Source organism: Acaromyces ingoldii (assembly GCF_003144295.1).
Source record: "Acaromyces ingoldii strain MCA 4198 unplaced genomic scaffold FA10scaffold_4, whole genome shotgun sequence".
In the NCBI taxonomy this organism is placed as follows: Eukaryota; Fungi; Basidiomycota; class Exobasidiomycetes; order Exobasidiales; family Cryptobasidiaceae; genus Acaromyces; species Acaromyces ingoldii.
In genome coordinates, this window is record NW_020290250.1 from 983,422 (window position 1) to 998,390 (window position 14,969).

Below are 14,969 nucleotides of genomic sequence, written 5' to 3' on the forward strand. Positions count from 1 at the left end.
TCCTTCACCTTGCCTTTCACCCCTGTGTCCCTCGTCAAAATTGCATTTTCATTACTCGACAGAATCACAGGCAGAACGTAGCGTAGTCCTGATGATCATACTGCCATTTTTATATACAAGGACAAGAGATCTATCTCCCCTCCATCATCAGGTTCTGCGCGGCGTCACGGTGCAAAGGTAGGGCACCTTCAACGGGTGGGTGACTGAATTCGCGTAGCGAGGAGGCCATTCACTCTTTTGGCCTTGGGCCTCCGTGGCCCAGTGAAAATCGAATTTGGTTAGAGTAGCGGCCACGAATGCCAGCGCCTCGTAGTGGGCTAGATTGACGCCTAGACACAGCCTTGGTCCGCTATCGGGGTGGCGATGGTGGTGATCTTGTCAGCTCCAGCAGTCATCATAGGGACCCAACTGATCAAGTGGGCACCCGAGCGAGACTCACGCGTTGAATGCATGGAATTTCCACTGACTCTGCTGGGTGTAGCTCCAGCCAACGGGCCCCTTGTCATCCTGCACAAGAAAGCGTTCAGGCCGGAAGTCTTCGGCGTCCTCGCCCCAGACTTGGGGTAGACGGTTCATGACCCAGTCGGACCAGCCAATGATCTCGCCCTTGTGGACAGGAATCGGCGGCAGATTGTCGGGATTGGGACCCTGCGGCATGATAACATCGTCCTTGACCGCCATCTTTCCATTCTTGGGAACTGGTGGGTGCAGTCGGACTGGACGACAACTTTAGTTTCCTCGATCGTGCAAGCCGGAGACTGCTCTTTCGAGCCAACTTACTCGTTTCATTGATGCAGGCCAAAGTGTAGGGAAGCTTCCGAAGGTCTTCATAGCTCAGGAACTGTTGGTCCTGAGCGGCGTCTTTGCCAAGGACGGCCTCGCATTCGTCACGAATTACCTCTATGTGTTGGGGATTAGCCATCATCTCGTAGAAGAACCAGCTGAGAGCCTGCGCCGTCGTGTCGCTGTAGAGTCTGAAGTGAGCGGCATTCCTATCCAAAAAGACCCCTCGAGGCACTCACCGTCCGGCGATGATGAAGTTCAGTACAACGACGAGGAGGTCATCGGGGTCGTTCAGGCCTTGTTCGATGAAGAATTCCAGCAGATCTTTGCCCCCTGTCTTGCTATCCGCGTCTGTTCCTTTGTCAGATGAATGAATGCTTTTGAGGCGCTGTTGGATGATCGAATTGCCAAAGTCCTTGATGACCTTGATGCTCTCGCGCATGCGCTTGATTTGCAGCGTGAGCCAGCCATTCATTCGCTCTCGCTCTCTCTCTCTCTTTCAATAAAAGCAAAACCGTCTCGTCGCTCACCTTGCCTTTTTTTGAGAATCGCTCAGCAATCTTCCAGAGCGGGTTGACAAATCGTTCATTGATGACGCCCTGGAAATTTGAAAAAAAGAAGGGCAATTTGAGTTGGTGAGCTCCATGTGCGACATCAAATCCTAAAGGAGCTCGGAGAAGAAGAAGAGGTATTGAGAAACGCACCTGGGCATAGTCAAAGGCAACGGCAAAAGGGACCGGACGCTCGAGGCATGCAGGGTCGGCCGAAAGGCAATCGAGATCTGCCGAAAAGGCCATTTTGGAAAAGCTCGAGAGGGTGTACCGGAAGAAGAGCTCGGGAAGGTTGACGGTGCTCTGGTCCTTGGCGGAGTGGGCCACGGCATCGAGAAGCGCATCGATGCGGCCCAGCTCCTGGTGAATGACGACGCGGACATGATTGTTGAATTGATGGGCGCTGAACATGTGACTGCGTTGCACGGCCGCATCGAAAGCAAAGAGAAAAAAAAAAAGGAGAACGTCTCTTGAGTTCAGCGACTGCCTATTCACATGTCTGCGGTATCACCGTAGGCGGTACCCTTTCTTCCTCCTTCCTCACCTTGCCATCTTTCGCTGCGACTTCCACACGTCGCCGTCGGCGACGAAGATGCCATTAGTCGACAGAAGGTCGCCGAACTTGCCTCGAAATTGCGATCCCTTTACGAAATTGTCAAAGTTGACCTTTTGAACGTACTCGATGTACTCTGGCCGGTTGATCATCGTCATTGCGCTGGGGCCGAGAAAGGAGAGCCTGAAGGCTTGGATGGGCGACTTCAGCGTCATCTCATGGAAGCGTTCGAATTGTCGTGCGGTTCCAAATTTGACGACCTCGAGCGTATGGCCGAGGATAGGCAGCGCACCTGGCGGCACATATACAGCTTTGGGATGGGGTCTGGTGAAGGCGAGACGATCAGGATACATGATTGCGAGAACAATGACGCCGACGACGACCGTGGGGATCACGTAACCGGTCAGCGACAAGATCGACTCGAGCCTGGCGACGATGAAGCTGCTGTCACCAGCGTCAGCTCCCACGGGAATCTTCATGATGACGATAGCAGAGCGAGTGCAAGATGGAGGGTGTTTCGAGTCGGTATGGTGCTTAGAACTCTGGGGGAAGACGCACACACCCACTTCCGTCGAGTGACTGACCCACTGGGTATTTATCTTATCCCTACTTTTTTGTTTTCTTTCACGTCAACTGCACCAGCTAATCGGACGTGCACATAATCAGGAAGGCGGGGGACCTAGCGCTGCCCTTGAACGGCTAGCGTGGAGGCGCGCACTCCGAAGAGCAGCCGGCGACCGAGGTGGAGCAAGCGACGACGTCCGATTTGCGTCAGCGCACCCAAGTCGTCTTCCGTCTTCCGGCTAAAAAAAAAAAAAAAGTCGTGAAGAAAGAGGGTCATAGACAACTTTGAATGGTAGAGAAAGGACAGGCATTTGGTGATATACAATTATGAATAGTGAACATGACCAACAAGCAGCAGCAGTAGTAGTAGTAGTAGACTGGAGTCTTTTGGCACAGAAATCGCAGCCTCTGTGTTGCTGGACTTGGCCACCTAGAAAAAGCCCATATCTGCTTGCTCCGCACCTTCGTCTGCGTTTTGCGCAGCAGCAGCAGCAGCAGCAGCAGCAGCATCGAGCTCTTCCTGAATGTCCAGCTGGCGTCCTGTCCCATCACCCCGATACTTTCGTAAGAGCCTCTGTGCATAGGCCGTCTTGAGCAGGGTAGGCACTTGGTCGGTAGCAGGTTGGTCGCCGCCTTCCTCGCCGCCTTCCTCGCCACCTTGATTGGAAGATCGCTTGCTGGCAGATGCCTCAAGGTGAGCAGCCGCGTGCGGGGAGTCATCGATTGCCTGGCCCCCCTGCTCCCTTGCCCTCGTCCTGCGTTCCTCAAACTTGCGTGCTGTGCTCCGGATCAGGGCATCCCTCGTCTCGATGGCCCTTCGTCTGCGCTCTTCGATCTCGGGCACCAACGTCGCGACAGACAGGACTAGAGGCAGCACCACGACCTCATAAGCGAGCCGAAGTGGTCCACGATTGAAATCCTCAACGGGAAGGTCGGAAGCAGGAGAGCCATCAAGATGACGGAATCCGAGCTGGCGATCTTCGACTTCGAGGTGCAGGTAGGCAAGCCTCTCGATCCAGAATTCGACTTGCAAGGGCGACGTGACTACCGAGCGGGCCGGTGCTTGAGGGATCAAGTCGTCTCCTTGTCCCAATCGCTCGTTCTGCCGAGCGGCTGTCTGCTGTCTCCCTGCTTCTTGTGGTTGCTGCTGCTGCTGCTGCTGCTGCTGCTGTTGCTGGTTTCTGGCGTGCTGCCTGGTCTGGCGCAGCTGCCTTCTAACTTGCCTCATCCTTGCAAGCTTCCATGCTTCCCAAGCCACGTAGGCGACGGCCGTGGCTATCATGACGTTTTTCTTGAAATCACTTGCACCTCTGGTGAAGATGTAGATGAGAATGGCCACTTTGAATGAGAGAAAGAGCATGGGTAGCGTGACGTGGAAGACTTCGTCGAGATTCAAGACGAGAGCGGTACGCATCTGCACCCGGCGCCGTCCTTGTTGCTCAGCTGCTGCTGCCGTTGTCGCTTGCTGATGCTGCCTCGCAAGGTGCAGGCCGATGCCGGCTCGAGCGGCATCGTCGGTCGAAGGGCTAGAGGGCAGCCTCAAGAGGTGCTGGAAGCTCATCAAACGATCAAGACGATTTGACAAGTCTCGCAGAACCTCGAGCCGTTCGACCACATCGCCCAGTCGTCGGTTCGCCTCCACGGTTGGAGCGTCAGTCGTCAGTTGAAGCAGAAACGGCAATCCTCTTTGTAAAGCGTTGGTTCAGCACAAGCTCTTGGGCCACCAGGAAAAAAAAAAAAAAAAGAAAAAAAAGGGGGGGGGGGGCTTGCGGGCAGCGGGGACGACCAATACTGCCTGCCTCTCGGCTCACAGCTAATACTCACTCGATTGTCACTTGTCGATAAGTGTGGGTAGCTTGATTGCCGCCAAAGGTCGCCTCTTTTGCAGCCTCGCCATCAAGCGGGAGCCATTGGAGCGATGCCTCTTCGAAGATCTGGAGCGATTGAACGGCCTCGTCCAAGCTGAATCCCATCGACTGAGCCACAGACTCGAGCTGTGCAGGACCAGCCTGCTTCTGGGCCGCATGAGAGCCGAGAAGCCGAGCACAATCGTCTCCATAGACGAGAAACCAGTGGGACTCGTAAAGATCCGCGTACTTGTGGAAGGCCAGCGTCACAAGCGACTGGACGGCAGAGTACTGCGACGGGTCGAGGTCGGCCAGAAGGTGGTAGAATTGGCGCCCCGCATCGGTGGTCCTGCTGCCAGGCTGCTCGCCAGAGCCCGCGACAGCAATTGAAGGCAAGGCGGCCCGCGTAAGATCGTGGTGAGACGAAGCGAGTGGTCTCGGTGTGCTTCGGCATGACGCAGTCCTGATCGATGCGATCGATCCCGTCGAGGCCGTTCTAACCAAAGGCGCGAGTACCGGCCTCGAAGTCGACGACTCTGCCCTCCGCAAGCGCGGCTCGGACCACGCATCGGGTCGAATGACGAGGTGCAGGGACGCAGGCTCGTGACGTTCGGACTGATAAAAGACGATGAGTTGGACCTCGTCAGCATTGGGTCCGTTTGTCCTTCCTCCTCTCTCTCTCTCTCTCTCTCTCTCGTGTTACTTTTCTCCTTCTCCTGGCGACAAGCTCACCTCTACAACGACGTTACCAACGACGTCTTCATCTGATAGCAACCTGCCCGCTCGAATGCAGCGCATCCCCTCGGCCTTGGGTCGACCCGGCCATGTCGTTTCGATGTTCGCCTTGACCTGCTTAATTGTCGCATCGGCAGAAACTGTCATGAGGCGAGTGTCGCAGTCGAGACTGCCCAGCGAGGGGCACTTGATCAATAGCTGCAGCAGCTGTCGCTGGGAGGCGGTGCTAGGCGACGTAGGCCTGGAACGAGGACCCAGTCGGTGCTCGTGATGGCTCTCTCCAGTCATGCCCAGAGCGCGGTGGGATGGAGCGGAAGGAGAGTGGGGTGGCGAAGGAGCGCGACGATGCATCATTGCCCTCGTCGTCGTTGGCTGCTGTGGGCGCACTCACTTCTTTCGCCGACAGCGCCTCCCCCGCGTGTGCATGACGTGGAGTGCGAGAGTCCACGTGGTGCCAAACAGAGGAGACTGCGAAAGCAGGTTATCGTCCTTGTCTAGTCTGAAGTCTAAGGAGCCCGCGCTAATAAAAATAATAGTGTTGTAATACTATAATACGGATTCAGGTTTGCCTTTTCTTAAAATGCAGCGTCAGGACTGCTTTCCATTTCCTCCCTTAGACACCTTGCTCTTTTCCCCCTTCCCTTTTCATGAGTAGTAGTGACAGCACATCTGCGCTCGGCAGCGCTTACCCGCCATCGCAGCACACCATTGAAGTGCTCTCGGCGGGGTCCAGGCTTGTGCGCTCGTGGCACGATGCCAAGGCGCGTGTCAGGAGCTTTATTGGCTCTCTGAGCAGCGACTATGCAACGCCAAGGACCGTGACAAAGGAGTTTTCCATCCTGACTGGCTACTTTTTCATGGGCTGGTCAGATGCCTCTGCTGGCGCGCTTCTGCCTGCAATTCAGAGGCACTACCGCTTGAGCTACGTGGCGGTGTCGATGCTGTTTGTCTGTAATCTCGTGGGCTGGATTCTCGCCGCCGTCGTCACCACCCCGCTCGTCGACCGCTTCGCGTTCGGACGATGTGTGACCATATTCGCCCTCGTGGCTGTCGTCCCATCGGCCATCATCGCTCCTGCCCCGCCCTTTGCCGTCATGGCCGTCTCTTACGTCCTGTACGGCCTCAGCATTGGAGCCCAAGAGGCCATGAGCAATGCCTGGGTGTCTGCAAGGCCGAGGGCCGAGGTCCGACTGAGCTGCTTGCACTTCCTCTACGGCTGCGGCGCTCTCTGCGCTCCACTCGCGGCCACGCCATTCGTGGGTCGTGGCGTACGCTTCAGCTTCTTCTATCTCATCGCTCTCGGACTGGCCTCGCTCAACACAATCTGGGTCACATACAGCTTCAGATTCAACAGGGAGGGCTATCCCGTCGGCCAACCCGAGCCAGCCGACCAGGACCGGGGCCAGGCAGGAGAGAACGATGCAATGGAACGGACATCGGAACACAGTCCGTCAGGGGCTAGGAACACGTTCAGAGCGCTGCTATCGCAGCCAAGCACCTCTGTCCTTGCACTCTTCTGCCTTTTCTACGTTGGCACAGAAGTGGCCATAGGCGGCTGGTCCAGCACCTTTATCATAGAGATCCGCGGCGACGCACATAGCAGCAGCTACCTCGTCTCGGGCTTCTGGGCCGGACTGGCCGCCGGCCGGATCCTTTTACTACCCGTCAATCGCCTCCTCGGTGCCCATTTGGCCACATTCGTCTATGTGAGTGACGATGCCCGCCTTGCTGCCGCTCGTGCATTCGACCTTTACACACTCGCCTCATTATTTTTAGTCCGCTAACGCCTTAGGCTGGTATTTTTTGAACCGCTTCTCCTCTCTTACTGACTAAACATTCTAAAGCTGGCTCTCGCCCTCGGACTTCAATTTATCCTCTGGTTTGTGCCTTCGCTCATTGCAAACGGCGTCTCACTGGCTCTGATGGGTCTCTTTCTTGGGCCCATCTTTCCCATCCTCATCCGCGTCATCACTATCAAGATTCGACCTCGTGGCCTACATACGGCGGCCATTGGACTGGTTGTGGCTCTGGGGAGCGCGGGCGCAGCTCTCTTCCCCCTCGTCGTGGGGCTCGTCGCTCAGGCGAAAGGCATCCAGACGCTGCCACCCATCCTCGTCGCCCTTCTCGCGACGCAGATTCTCCTCTGGGCTGGCTTAGGCTGGCCCACGAAGTTCAGGGCCGAGGCGGATCAGCGTGTTGATTAGTGTGTAGCTGCTTCTCCTCCACCCCCATGTCCCAGCGAACAATCAATGCAGGACAGCTTCCACTTTCTCCCCCACGCTGAGAGAAGGCCGGCCGGCTGGCTAATTATTTGAGATAAATTAGTTCCGTGTGTGCTGTGTGAACGAAACGAACGGTTGCGACTTGTCCCTTTTCCACACCAATAAAGAAAGAGTGTGTCGTTCGTAGGTATGGAGGTTGCCGCCAAATCGTTCAACGTCGTTGTCGTTGGCGCAGGAGAGATCAACTTTGGCTCTCGTGAAGGTAGCTGGAACCATACCAGGAGGCTAGAAGCGCTTCTTGGTCATCAACTGCTTGTCGTCGCCCTAGTCGATCCCAACTTGGAGCGGGCTCGAGGCAGAATCGCCGACAAGCGAGCGAGCCAGGAGAGACATGTTGCTGCCGCATGGGCTGCTACCGAGGCGTTCGCCGACGTGGCATCGGCCGGCCACTGTCTTACGACCGTCCCTGGCCGCAACATCGATCTCGTGGTCCTTGGTTGTCCTCCCCACTTTCGTGGGACGACGCTCAAAGGCAGCGACACTGATGTCGAGGCCCTCTCGGTCTTTGGCTATAGAGCGAGGACATTTCTCGTTGAAAAGCCAATCGCTGCCCTCGATCCAGTCGCGGGCCAGTGCGAGAAAGTCGTCAACCTCTTCAGCGCCTGGCAGCAGCGGTCCCGAGGTTTTGTCGGAGTGGGCTACATGCTGCGCTACCTCAAAGGTGAGGGCTTGAAGATTCGAGAGTGATGTCAACATGAAAGAGCCAATGCTCATTGGTTTCTAAATCTTTTGGAACAGCCGTCACAAAGATGCAGTGAGCAAAACACTAGATTGGTGCCCCTCCTTTCCTTGCCCCTCCATTCCCGAGGGGGGGGGGGGGGGGGGGAAGGGGTCTGGTAGTATGGTAGGATGGTAGGATGGTAGAATGCTGTTAGCTGACGACACAACGTGGTATCAAGGGAGATACTCGAGGCCAATCAGCTCGTACCAACGTGCATCAATGCTCGCTACTTTATGGCTTACCGTGAGTACGTGTCGCAAGCCTCGGTTCCTTCAGGCACATGTAATCTGACCACTGCTGTGACGTAATTCTTGGTTGTCGATTTTTCGGGCCCAGCCGAGGCGCAGAAGCTTGCCTGGTGGAACAAGGCGGCTTCGTGTGGACCGATAGTCGAGCAGGCGACGCACTTTTGCGACCTTATTCGCTTCTTTGCCGGTGTTGACAACGATGCCCTCCTGGAGACGGTCCGGGCCACAGCTGTCGAGCATAGCGATGAGGCTGGTCGGCTGTCCAGGCTGGCCTTCGACGAAGAGGCCGCCGTTGCCGCGCAAGACAGGGTGCCTCGAGTCACAACTGCCTTTTGGCGACACCGCCGAGGAACAATTGCGAGCCTTTGCCATGGCATTACGCTTCACTCTGGGGCCTACGATACCCAAATCGAGCTTCTGGCCGACGGATGGGTCATGAGACTCAAAGATGCCTACACACGCTCGCCTTCGCTCTCAATCCGTGGTCCTCACTCGGAGAAGGAAGGTGCGTCATATGCTTGCCGTCGCATCTGTGCTGCTGCAGCCTGACGTCGCCTTCCACCCTCTTTGTCTCGCATACCAGACATCGTTACATTCAAGGTTAAGCCCAGTCAGCCAAGCCGTACAGACTCTGGCACACGCTGACATCTGACGTGAGCACGGCCAGGATGACGACCCTTTCACGACTCAGCTCGAGGCGCTCGTCTATGCCGTCAGAGGTTTGCAAAAACCTGGTCTTCCCTCTTGGCCGCTGAGCTCATTTGAAGATGCTTTCAAGACATATGAATTGACCTGGCAGATCCGCAGAGCTAGCGAGCGGGACCGCTAGTAACAGTGACACAAGCGGCGCCGACATTGAACGACAGCTTCTGCTGAGCCGGCCACATTAAGCACAGGCCTTGCAAGACACACTCTCTCGCTGCAGTCATCACTTCATTTGAGATGGGAAGACTGCAGAGACACCTTCCAAACGATGTCAGCTTTCCGCGTCAGCAACGCGTTGAGTTCTAGTGTAGTCTATGTCAGCCTTCAAGGTTTTACTATAGCTGCTTTTACTGTATCGCTGCTACTAATATGACTTTTCATTACACTAACACTCTACACTAGTCTACTTCTGTAATACGAAGAAAGCTTGCTGACCCGCGGAACCTTGTGTTCTTTACAGATTCCGTTGTTCTTGTCCGCCCAAGAGTGGCTTAAACGCGGGGGCTGGCCTGATCAGCATATCTTTCGAATTCCTCATCGCGGTGCTGTGTGTTTCAGAACCTATTTATATTGCCACTGGCTTGCTGGGTCAAGAGCGCCAACAACTCCCCTCGTGTCGAGGATCACCAGCACAAGCATGGGCTACGACAACATCGTCATTGTGGGCGCGTCTGCCGCAGGTGCTTATGTGGCTCGGAGCTTGGAAAAGAGCCTGCCTACTTCTCATCGCATCATTCTCATCGAACGCCTCGATTACATGTACCACCCCATCTCCGCACTTAGGGGTAGTGTCGTTGCAGGCAAGGAGCACCTCTCGTTTGCCGATCTCGACAGGTTTTTTGGTCAGGATTCTCGTCATGTTGTGCTACAGGCCACCTCCGTCACAGCGCTATCGCCGTCGTCGGTTACCATCTCGTCCATCTTCGAAGGCAGCGACACGATCCCCTTTGAGCGTGCCGTGTTGGCCCTCGGCTCCAGCTACCCAGTCCCTGGTCGTCCCTCGAGCACCAACAAGGCTGAGGCCATTGAAGGTCAGCGACGGATTCAGAGGGATGTCGCCGCTGCCTCGTCGGTTCTCATTGTCGGAGGCGGCCCTGTCGGTGTTGAATTCGCCGGCGAGTTGCGGAGCGTAGACAGGCAAAAGAAGGTGCAGTTGGTCACGTCGGGTCAGACCTTGCTTCAAGGACCTTTCAAGCCAAGCCTGCAAAAGAGCCTTCTCGAGGGCCTGGCCAGGATCGATGTGCCAGTTCGCTTCAATGCCAAGGTGGACCTGCCCTCAGACGTCAAGACTTTGGAGCTCTTGCCTCAGCAACGCAGCTTCTCGCTCTCCGATGGGACAGAGGTTGAGGCCGATTTGGTCATGATCGCCACAGGCGCCCGCCCCAATACCTCTCTCCTCATCGAGAGCGGCTTTTCACGAGCATTAGACGACGAGAAGCGCATCAAGGTGGATGCAAAGACGCTTCGGGTCCTCGACGAAGGGTTGCAAAATTACTACAGCCTTGGTGATTGCGCCAATGCTCCAGGGACAAAGACTCACGTCGCAGCCAAGTTTCAGGCGCCCGTGGTTGCCTCTCAGCTCCTCTCGGACTTGGGAGGTGCAAGGGCAAAAGTATATTCGGCACCCCCCTCCATCATGGTAGTACCACTGGGGACCTCGGCCGGTGCTTCTCAGCTCTTTGGTTTAGTCTTGTGAGTTATGCTCGGCATTATCATTATCTTCCGGATCCCACCAGCACTGCTCGTACCCAGCACTGCTCGTACCCAGCACTGCTTATCGCTATTCCAGGTCCGCCCGCGTATGCACGGTGCTGATCAAATGCCTTTCGTGGCTTTGCTTTGCTTTACAGGGGCGCGTGGATCACCTCCTTTATGAAGGGAAAGTCCCTGTTCGTGGACGATTTCAAGAAGTTGTACGCTTCGGCATAACCCTGTGCCGCTACAAGTCGATCTCACGCCTAAAGTACGGTACTGTACAGTACTGTACATCTCGTACTTTATTTTGCCAAAGGTCCCGCGCAAAATCGGGCGCCATCGTAAGCACATAAAAATGCGACTGCAGTACAGCATAACCCATCATTAACAGTAAGCGTGATGTTATTGGTGGCATGAACGCATCCTGGGGCTCTTCGACCAGGAAGAGCACTTGACAAGGGAGACAGGGAGAGAGGAAAGCAGAGAGAAAGAAAGGAGAGCATGCCTTCACCTCCTGACGTCAAACGTCGTATTCAAGCTTCCAGATCCTCTCGGCCCAGTCATGCCCTTTTGTCGTCGTCAAGCTGCTTGATCGGGCCAAAGCGGAAGCCCTCTCTTCCATGCAACCTAGAATCGTTGGCTTCATTTGCGTCTCATAGCTCAGGATCGCCTCCCTTTTTCGAATCCAGCTCTTTTCGTCCAGGCAGACGAGGCTTCCCTCTTGGATCCCCTCTTCGCGAGATAGTGGCGACACTACGGCACGGATGAGGCCATTGATGTGCTCGACACTTGCGTAAAAAGCGTACGGCATGTCTTCGTAGAAACAGAGACTGACGGTCTTCTGAGATGGAGAAAAAGATTGAGATGCCAAAAGTGGTGACGAGGTGATTGGTTGTGTTGAGGGAGAGAGGGTGCAGCCATCGTGTCGCTCTTGTCTTATCCTGTCGAGCAGCGACGTGACCGCAACTCGAGTCATCCAGTGATCAATGTGGCAGCCGACGCCAAGCGGCAAATAGATCTCGGCCCCACACTCGACGGCCCATCGAACAATTGCCTCGAGATGTTCCTCCACAGGTCTGTATGCTGCATTTGCCTTGGTCATCTCCAGCATCTCCTTTTCGTCGGCTGCGGCCAAGCAGGGCCTACGACTAGGTTCGTCCCGTGCGCTTGAGTCACCAAAGCCCAAGGATATAAGTCTGCAGCCCATCGAGGCCGCAAACGCTTCGTCTTCGGCTTGTCGGGCCGGTGTCACCGTCTCGACGTCATGGCCTAGCCGGTGGCCGACTTCGCCGTTGGCGCATCGGCTCTTGTTGAACACTGTGACGATTACCCGCTCCTCTCGGGACCAAGGATGTGTACCTCCTCTGGGATCCTCTTTCCTCTTGTTTATAATGCCACTCCTCGTTACTCCGTGACCTTGATCGACGGATCCGAAACAGCTGTAGGCAATGTCGTCTGGATGCGGAGAAAAGAAGATTTGGGTCGCGATCGAGCCCGACGTTGTCCCTGAGAAACGATCTGGTTGCTTGTTCGCAACGGCTGCCCAGCGATGGCGCCTTGGAAGCCATCTTCGCTGTCGAGCATTTCTGTGTTCTTCGATGCCCTTTGTCTTTAAGATGGACAGCTCCATATGGCTCGTCGTGGGTGCAAAAGCGCTCTGCACTGCGGATGGAGTCGTCATGAATGCGGACATGTCTACTTGCTGAAGCTTGCTGGCGATAAGCATTCACAAGGCTTGCTTCTTATATCAAGACCGATTAGGCATGTGTTACGAACGAAGAAGGCTGGTCGACTAGCCCTTATGCTTGTTTCAGGGGATTAACGCTGAAGAATGTACGCTGGTAGGCCCGGTGGGGCAAGTAGTAGTAGTAGAGCGGACCGCAAGCAAGCGAAGCAATTGAGAGAATTCGTGGCATGCAGCGCTTTGCCAAGACCGACGTCGCTTTCATAGCCATCAGGCTAGGGTGACTAGACTGCACAAGCTTATCTTGTGGTCGAGACTCACTTGCCAAATCTCTGTCTCGAACAGCAGCACCATTTGACACCTTTGTGCCTGATCACCTCAGCTTGCTGTCTCTTATTGTGCCGTCGGTTCCTTAGTCAGAACGATTCAAAGACCTTCAGCTGGTGAAACATCCGCCGTGCTTTTGGTTCCTTCTGCTTTGGGATTGCTCGAATCGAATGCAAGAGAACTATTTGCGACAAGTGAAACAGAGGCCTGGCCTCCTTCTTCCATTAATCCGGGACGCCGAGACGCGTTCTAACGCCGGAAAAGGAAGGCGGGAAGGCAAGTTCTAAGATAGGCTTCTGTCCCGCTGCAACCTCTCGGACACAAAGCATCGGGGTGTATATAAAAGATTCGATTCTCCTGACAGACTGAACAGTCTTTCTTAGCAGTCCGAGCGTGAGAGCCTAGTCTAGCGAACAAGTCCCAGCGCTCAAGGATGAAAAGGACAATTTCGGTGTTGATCATTGGCGGGGGTCCAACAGGCTTGGGTGCAGCTTACCAAGCGCACAGGACGAACATGAACGACTGGCTCCTCGTCGACGCCCTAGATGGCCCTGGTGGCATGGCACGTACCGAAAAGGATGACGAGGGCTTCCTCTGGGATCTTGGTGGTCACGTCATCCACTCGCACTTCTCTTCGTTCGATCAGGCTCTGTCCATCCACAAGGACTGGCAGAGTCCCGCGAGGGGTGGCTGGGTTCGTGTTAACGAGCAGTGGTGCCCGACTCCTATACAACAGAGCCTGGGAAACCTTTCCGAGGGACTCAAGATCCAACAAGAGCTTTCGATGATGGCCGGCAGCAGTGAGCACAACCAAGAGCAGAACAAGGAAAATTGCTACGGCGACAACAGCGACAGTTTATCCGAATATTTCAGCCGATCCTTTGGCCCAACTTTGAACAGAGTCTTCTTCACACCTTTCAACAAAAAGCAGTGGGCATGGCCCCTCGAGGATTTGACCTCGGATTGGACCAATCTCCGATCAGGCTCCAAGTTGGCAAATGTCCCCGAGCCCGCCAGAACGCTCGAGGTTAAGACTGCGCCGCAGGACATTTCCATGTTTCCCTATCCACGCTTCGGCACAGGCTCTCTGTGGAACAGCATATCTCGCTCCCTTCCGTCCGAGCGGCAAATTTATGGGGTCAGCGTTATAGCTTTGGACCCCGAACGCCGAGTAGCCATGCTCTCGACTGGAGAAGAGATTCATTTCTCCAGGTGCGTAAGTACCATTCCCCTCAAGTCGCTTCTTCATCTCGCCGGCGTCGGCGGTGGTGACGAGCTCAAACACTCCTCGACGACGGCCATCGGTCTAGGCTTTCAAGGCCCGCTGCCAAAGGTCCTTGAGGCAAAGACATGGATCTTTGCTGCCGACGAGAATGTGGCCTTTCACCGTGCCACGATCCCCACCAACTTCTCCGCCTCCATGTCGGGCCCAGGAAGGTGGAACATCCTGTTCGAGACTTCGATGTCGCAGCATAGGCGTCTGAAGCAGGCGACGAGGGAGGAATTAGTCCAAGATCACTTGCAGCAGCTTAGGGAATGGGACGCCATTGGGCTCGACGAAGAGCCCGTGTCGGTGTACTACAGACACCTTGACTTTGGCTATCCCCTTCCCTTCAGAGGAAGAGACGCGATTTTAGATGGCCGTCATACCGGTGGCGAGGACGAAGGTGGCCTGTTGACAAAGCTAGAGCGGCAGGGAATAGTGTCACGAGGCCGATTTGGTGGATGGCGCTACGAGTCATCGAACCAAGATTACGCCTTCCAACAAGGGATCGAAGCAATCGACTTTGTCAACGAAGGAGTGCCTGAGAAGACTTATTGGCCCGGTCGCACAGCAGCATCGCTACCATAGAGGCACTGAAGCTGCCGCACACTCTACATGTATCAGTATGATCACCGCATTGCGAAGTTGGTTCACTCGGCACAATTCGTGTACAGACGCGCGCTGCTTGTCGTCCTTTCTCACCTTTGTATTTCCTTCTGTCATACCGGCGTCACAGCCCTACAAGGTCAATCTGCCCTGCCATCAAAGTCGGGCGCGGTTGCCCGCGATGCAAGCAAATCTCACAAGCAAACGCCAGAACCTGAACTCTACAGAGAAAAAAAAAGCTCTCTCGCCGGGAGTCGAACCCGGGACTCCGCCGTGCACATGCAGGGGGTACACTTGTCTTGTTGCAGCCGTATGACTGACAAGGCGACATTCTACCGCTAAACCACGAAAGAAGAACTGTACTAGGACATTAATCAAGATACAATATAGCCCATAAGCAGAAG

The 14,969-nt window shown here is 55.3% G+C and overlaps 7 protein-coding genes and 1 non-coding gene across 8 annotated transcripts; 4 read left to right on the plus strand and 4 right to left on the minus strand.

Annotated features, from left to right (window-relative positions):
* Positions 1-44: 44 nt before the first annotated feature.
* Positions 45-2,435, minus strand: FA10DRAFT_302635 (cytochrome P450). The gene is made up of 7 exons (XM_025525151.1): positions 1,879-2,435; positions 1,488-1,749; positions 1,314-1,382; positions 1,023-1,228; positions 781-965; positions 440-716; positions 45-349 (listed from the first exon to the last, which is right to left on the minus strand). Exons 1-7 carry the CDS (start codon positions 2,364-2,366, stop codon positions 148-150), a joined length of 1,689 nt encoding a protein of 562 aa, XP_025376477.1. The 5' UTR covers positions 2,367-2,435; the 3' UTR covers positions 45-147.
* Positions 2,436-2,709: 274 nt separating this feature from the next.
* FA10DRAFT_267851 (hypothetical protein) lies at positions 2,710-5,413 on the minus strand. Its single transcript, XM_025522077.1, has 3 exons — positions 5,031-5,413; positions 4,276-4,913; positions 2,710-4,136 (listed from the first exon to the last, which is right to left on the minus strand). The coding sequence occupies exons 1-3, from the start codon at positions 5,319-5,321 to the stop codon at positions 2,882-2,884; spliced, it is 2,184 nt and encodes a 727-aa protein (XP_025376478.1). The 5' UTR covers positions 5,322-5,413; the 3' UTR covers positions 2,710-2,881.
* A 239-nt stretch (positions 5,414-5,652) lies between these two features.
* Positions 5,653-7,349, plus strand: FA10DRAFT_267852 (MFS general substrate transporter). The gene is made up of 2 exons (XM_025522078.1): positions 5,653-6,739; positions 6,810-7,349. The coding sequence occupies exons 1-2, from the start codon at positions 5,681-5,683 to the stop codon at positions 6,864-6,866; spliced, it is 1,116 nt and encodes a 371-aa protein (XP_025376479.1). The 5' UTR covers positions 5,653-5,680; the 3' UTR covers positions 6,867-7,349.
* Positions 7,350-7,396: 47 nt separating this feature from the next.
* On the plus strand, positions 7,397-9,363 carry FA10DRAFT_267855 (hypothetical protein). Its single transcript, XM_025522079.1, has 6 exons — positions 7,397-7,976; positions 8,054-8,069; positions 8,215-8,279; positions 8,373-8,789; positions 8,868-8,884; positions 8,952-9,363. Exons 1-6 carry the CDS (start codon positions 7,445-7,447, stop codon positions 9,111-9,113), a joined length of 1,209 nt encoding a protein of 402 aa, XP_025376480.1. The 5' UTR covers positions 7,397-7,444; the 3' UTR covers positions 9,114-9,363.
* A 263-nt stretch (positions 9,364-9,626) lies between these two features.
* On the plus strand, positions 9,627-10,918 carry FA10DRAFT_287166 (FAD/NAD(P)-binding domain-containing protein; the record flags this gene model as incomplete). Its single annotated transcript, XM_025524127.1, has 2 exons — positions 9,627-10,681; positions 10,840-10,918. The coding sequence occupies 2 exons, from the start codon at positions 9,627-9,629 to the stop codon at positions 10,916-10,918; spliced, it is 1,134 nt and encodes a 377-aa protein (XP_025376481.1).
* A 26-nt stretch (positions 10,919-10,944) lies between these two features.
* FA10DRAFT_140717 (hypothetical protein) lies at positions 10,945-12,836 on the minus strand. The gene has a single exon (XM_025518035.1). It carries the CDS (start codon positions 12,408-12,410, stop codon positions 11,205-11,207), a length of 1,206 nt encoding a protein of 401 aa, XP_025376482.1. The 5' UTR covers positions 12,411-12,836; the 3' UTR covers positions 10,945-11,204.
* Positions 12,837-13,066: 230 nt separating this feature from the next.
* Positions 13,067-14,761, plus strand: FA10DRAFT_267857 (hypothetical protein). The gene has a single exon (XM_025522080.1). It carries the CDS (start codon positions 13,210-13,212, stop codon positions 14,545-14,547), a length of 1,338 nt encoding a protein of 445 aa, XP_025376483.1. The 5' UTR covers positions 13,067-13,209; the 3' UTR covers positions 14,548-14,761.
* Positions 14,762-14,804: 43 nt separating this feature from the next.
* On the minus strand, positions 14,805-14,918 carry FA10DRAFT_t36. Its single transcript has one exon. It is a non-coding gene; the product is annotated as a tRNA-Asp (tRNA).
* Positions 14,919-14,969: the final 51 nt, after the last annotated feature.

Excerpts from the sequence above, each read along its gene's own strand:
- FA10DRAFT_302635 (XM_025525151.1), bottom strand. The coding sequence starts at position 2,366 with ATGAAGATTCCCGTGGGAGCTGACGCTGGTGACAGCAGCTTCATCGTC. Across the intron at positions 1,750-1,878 it reads TCGCAGCGAAAGATGGCAAG|TCACATGTTCAGCGCCCATC; the intron begins GTGAGGAAGGAG and ends CGTGCAACGCAG. Across the intron at positions 717-780 it reads GGCCTGCATCAATGAAACGA|TCCGACTGCACCCACCAGTT; the intron begins GTAAGTTGGCTC and ends GTTGTCGTCCAG.
- FA10DRAFT_267851 (XM_025522077.1), bottom strand. The coding sequence starts at position 5,321 with ATGACTGGAGAGAGCCATCACGAGCACCGACTGGGTCCTCGTTCCAGG. Across the intron at positions 4,914-5,030 it reads TTGGTAACGTCGTTGTAGAG|TCCGAACGTCACGAGCCTGC; the intron begins GTGAGCTTGTCG and ends GTCTTTTATCAG. Across the intron at positions 4,137-4,275 it reads TATCGACAAGTGACAATCGA|AGGATTGCCGTTTCTGCTTC; the intron begins GTGAGTATTAGC and ends CGCTTTACAAAG.
- FA10DRAFT_267852 (XM_025522078.1), top strand. The coding sequence starts at position 5,681 with ATGAGTAGTAGTGACAGCACATCTGCGCTCGGCAGCGCTTACCCGCCA. Across the intron at positions 6,740-6,809 it reads ATTTGGCCACATTCGTCTAT|TCCGCTAACGCCTTAGGCTG; the intron begins GTGAGTGACGAT and ends CATTATTTTTAG.
- FA10DRAFT_267855 (XM_025522079.1), top strand. The coding sequence starts at position 7,445 with ATGGAGGTTGCCGCCAAATCGTTCAACGTCGTTGTCGTTGGCGCAGGA. Across the intron at positions 8,280-8,372 it reads TCGCTACTTTATGGCTTACC|CCGAGGCGCAGAAGCTTGCC; the intron begins GTGAGTACGTGT and ends TTTCGGGCCCAG.
- FA10DRAFT_140717 (XM_025518035.1), bottom strand. The coding sequence starts at position 12,410 with ATGCTTATCGCCAGCAAGCTTCAGCAAGTAGACATGTCCGCATTCATG.
- FA10DRAFT_267857 (XM_025522080.1), top strand. The coding sequence starts at position 13,210 with ATGAACGACTGGCTCCTCGTCGACGCCCTAGATGGCCCTGGTGGCATG.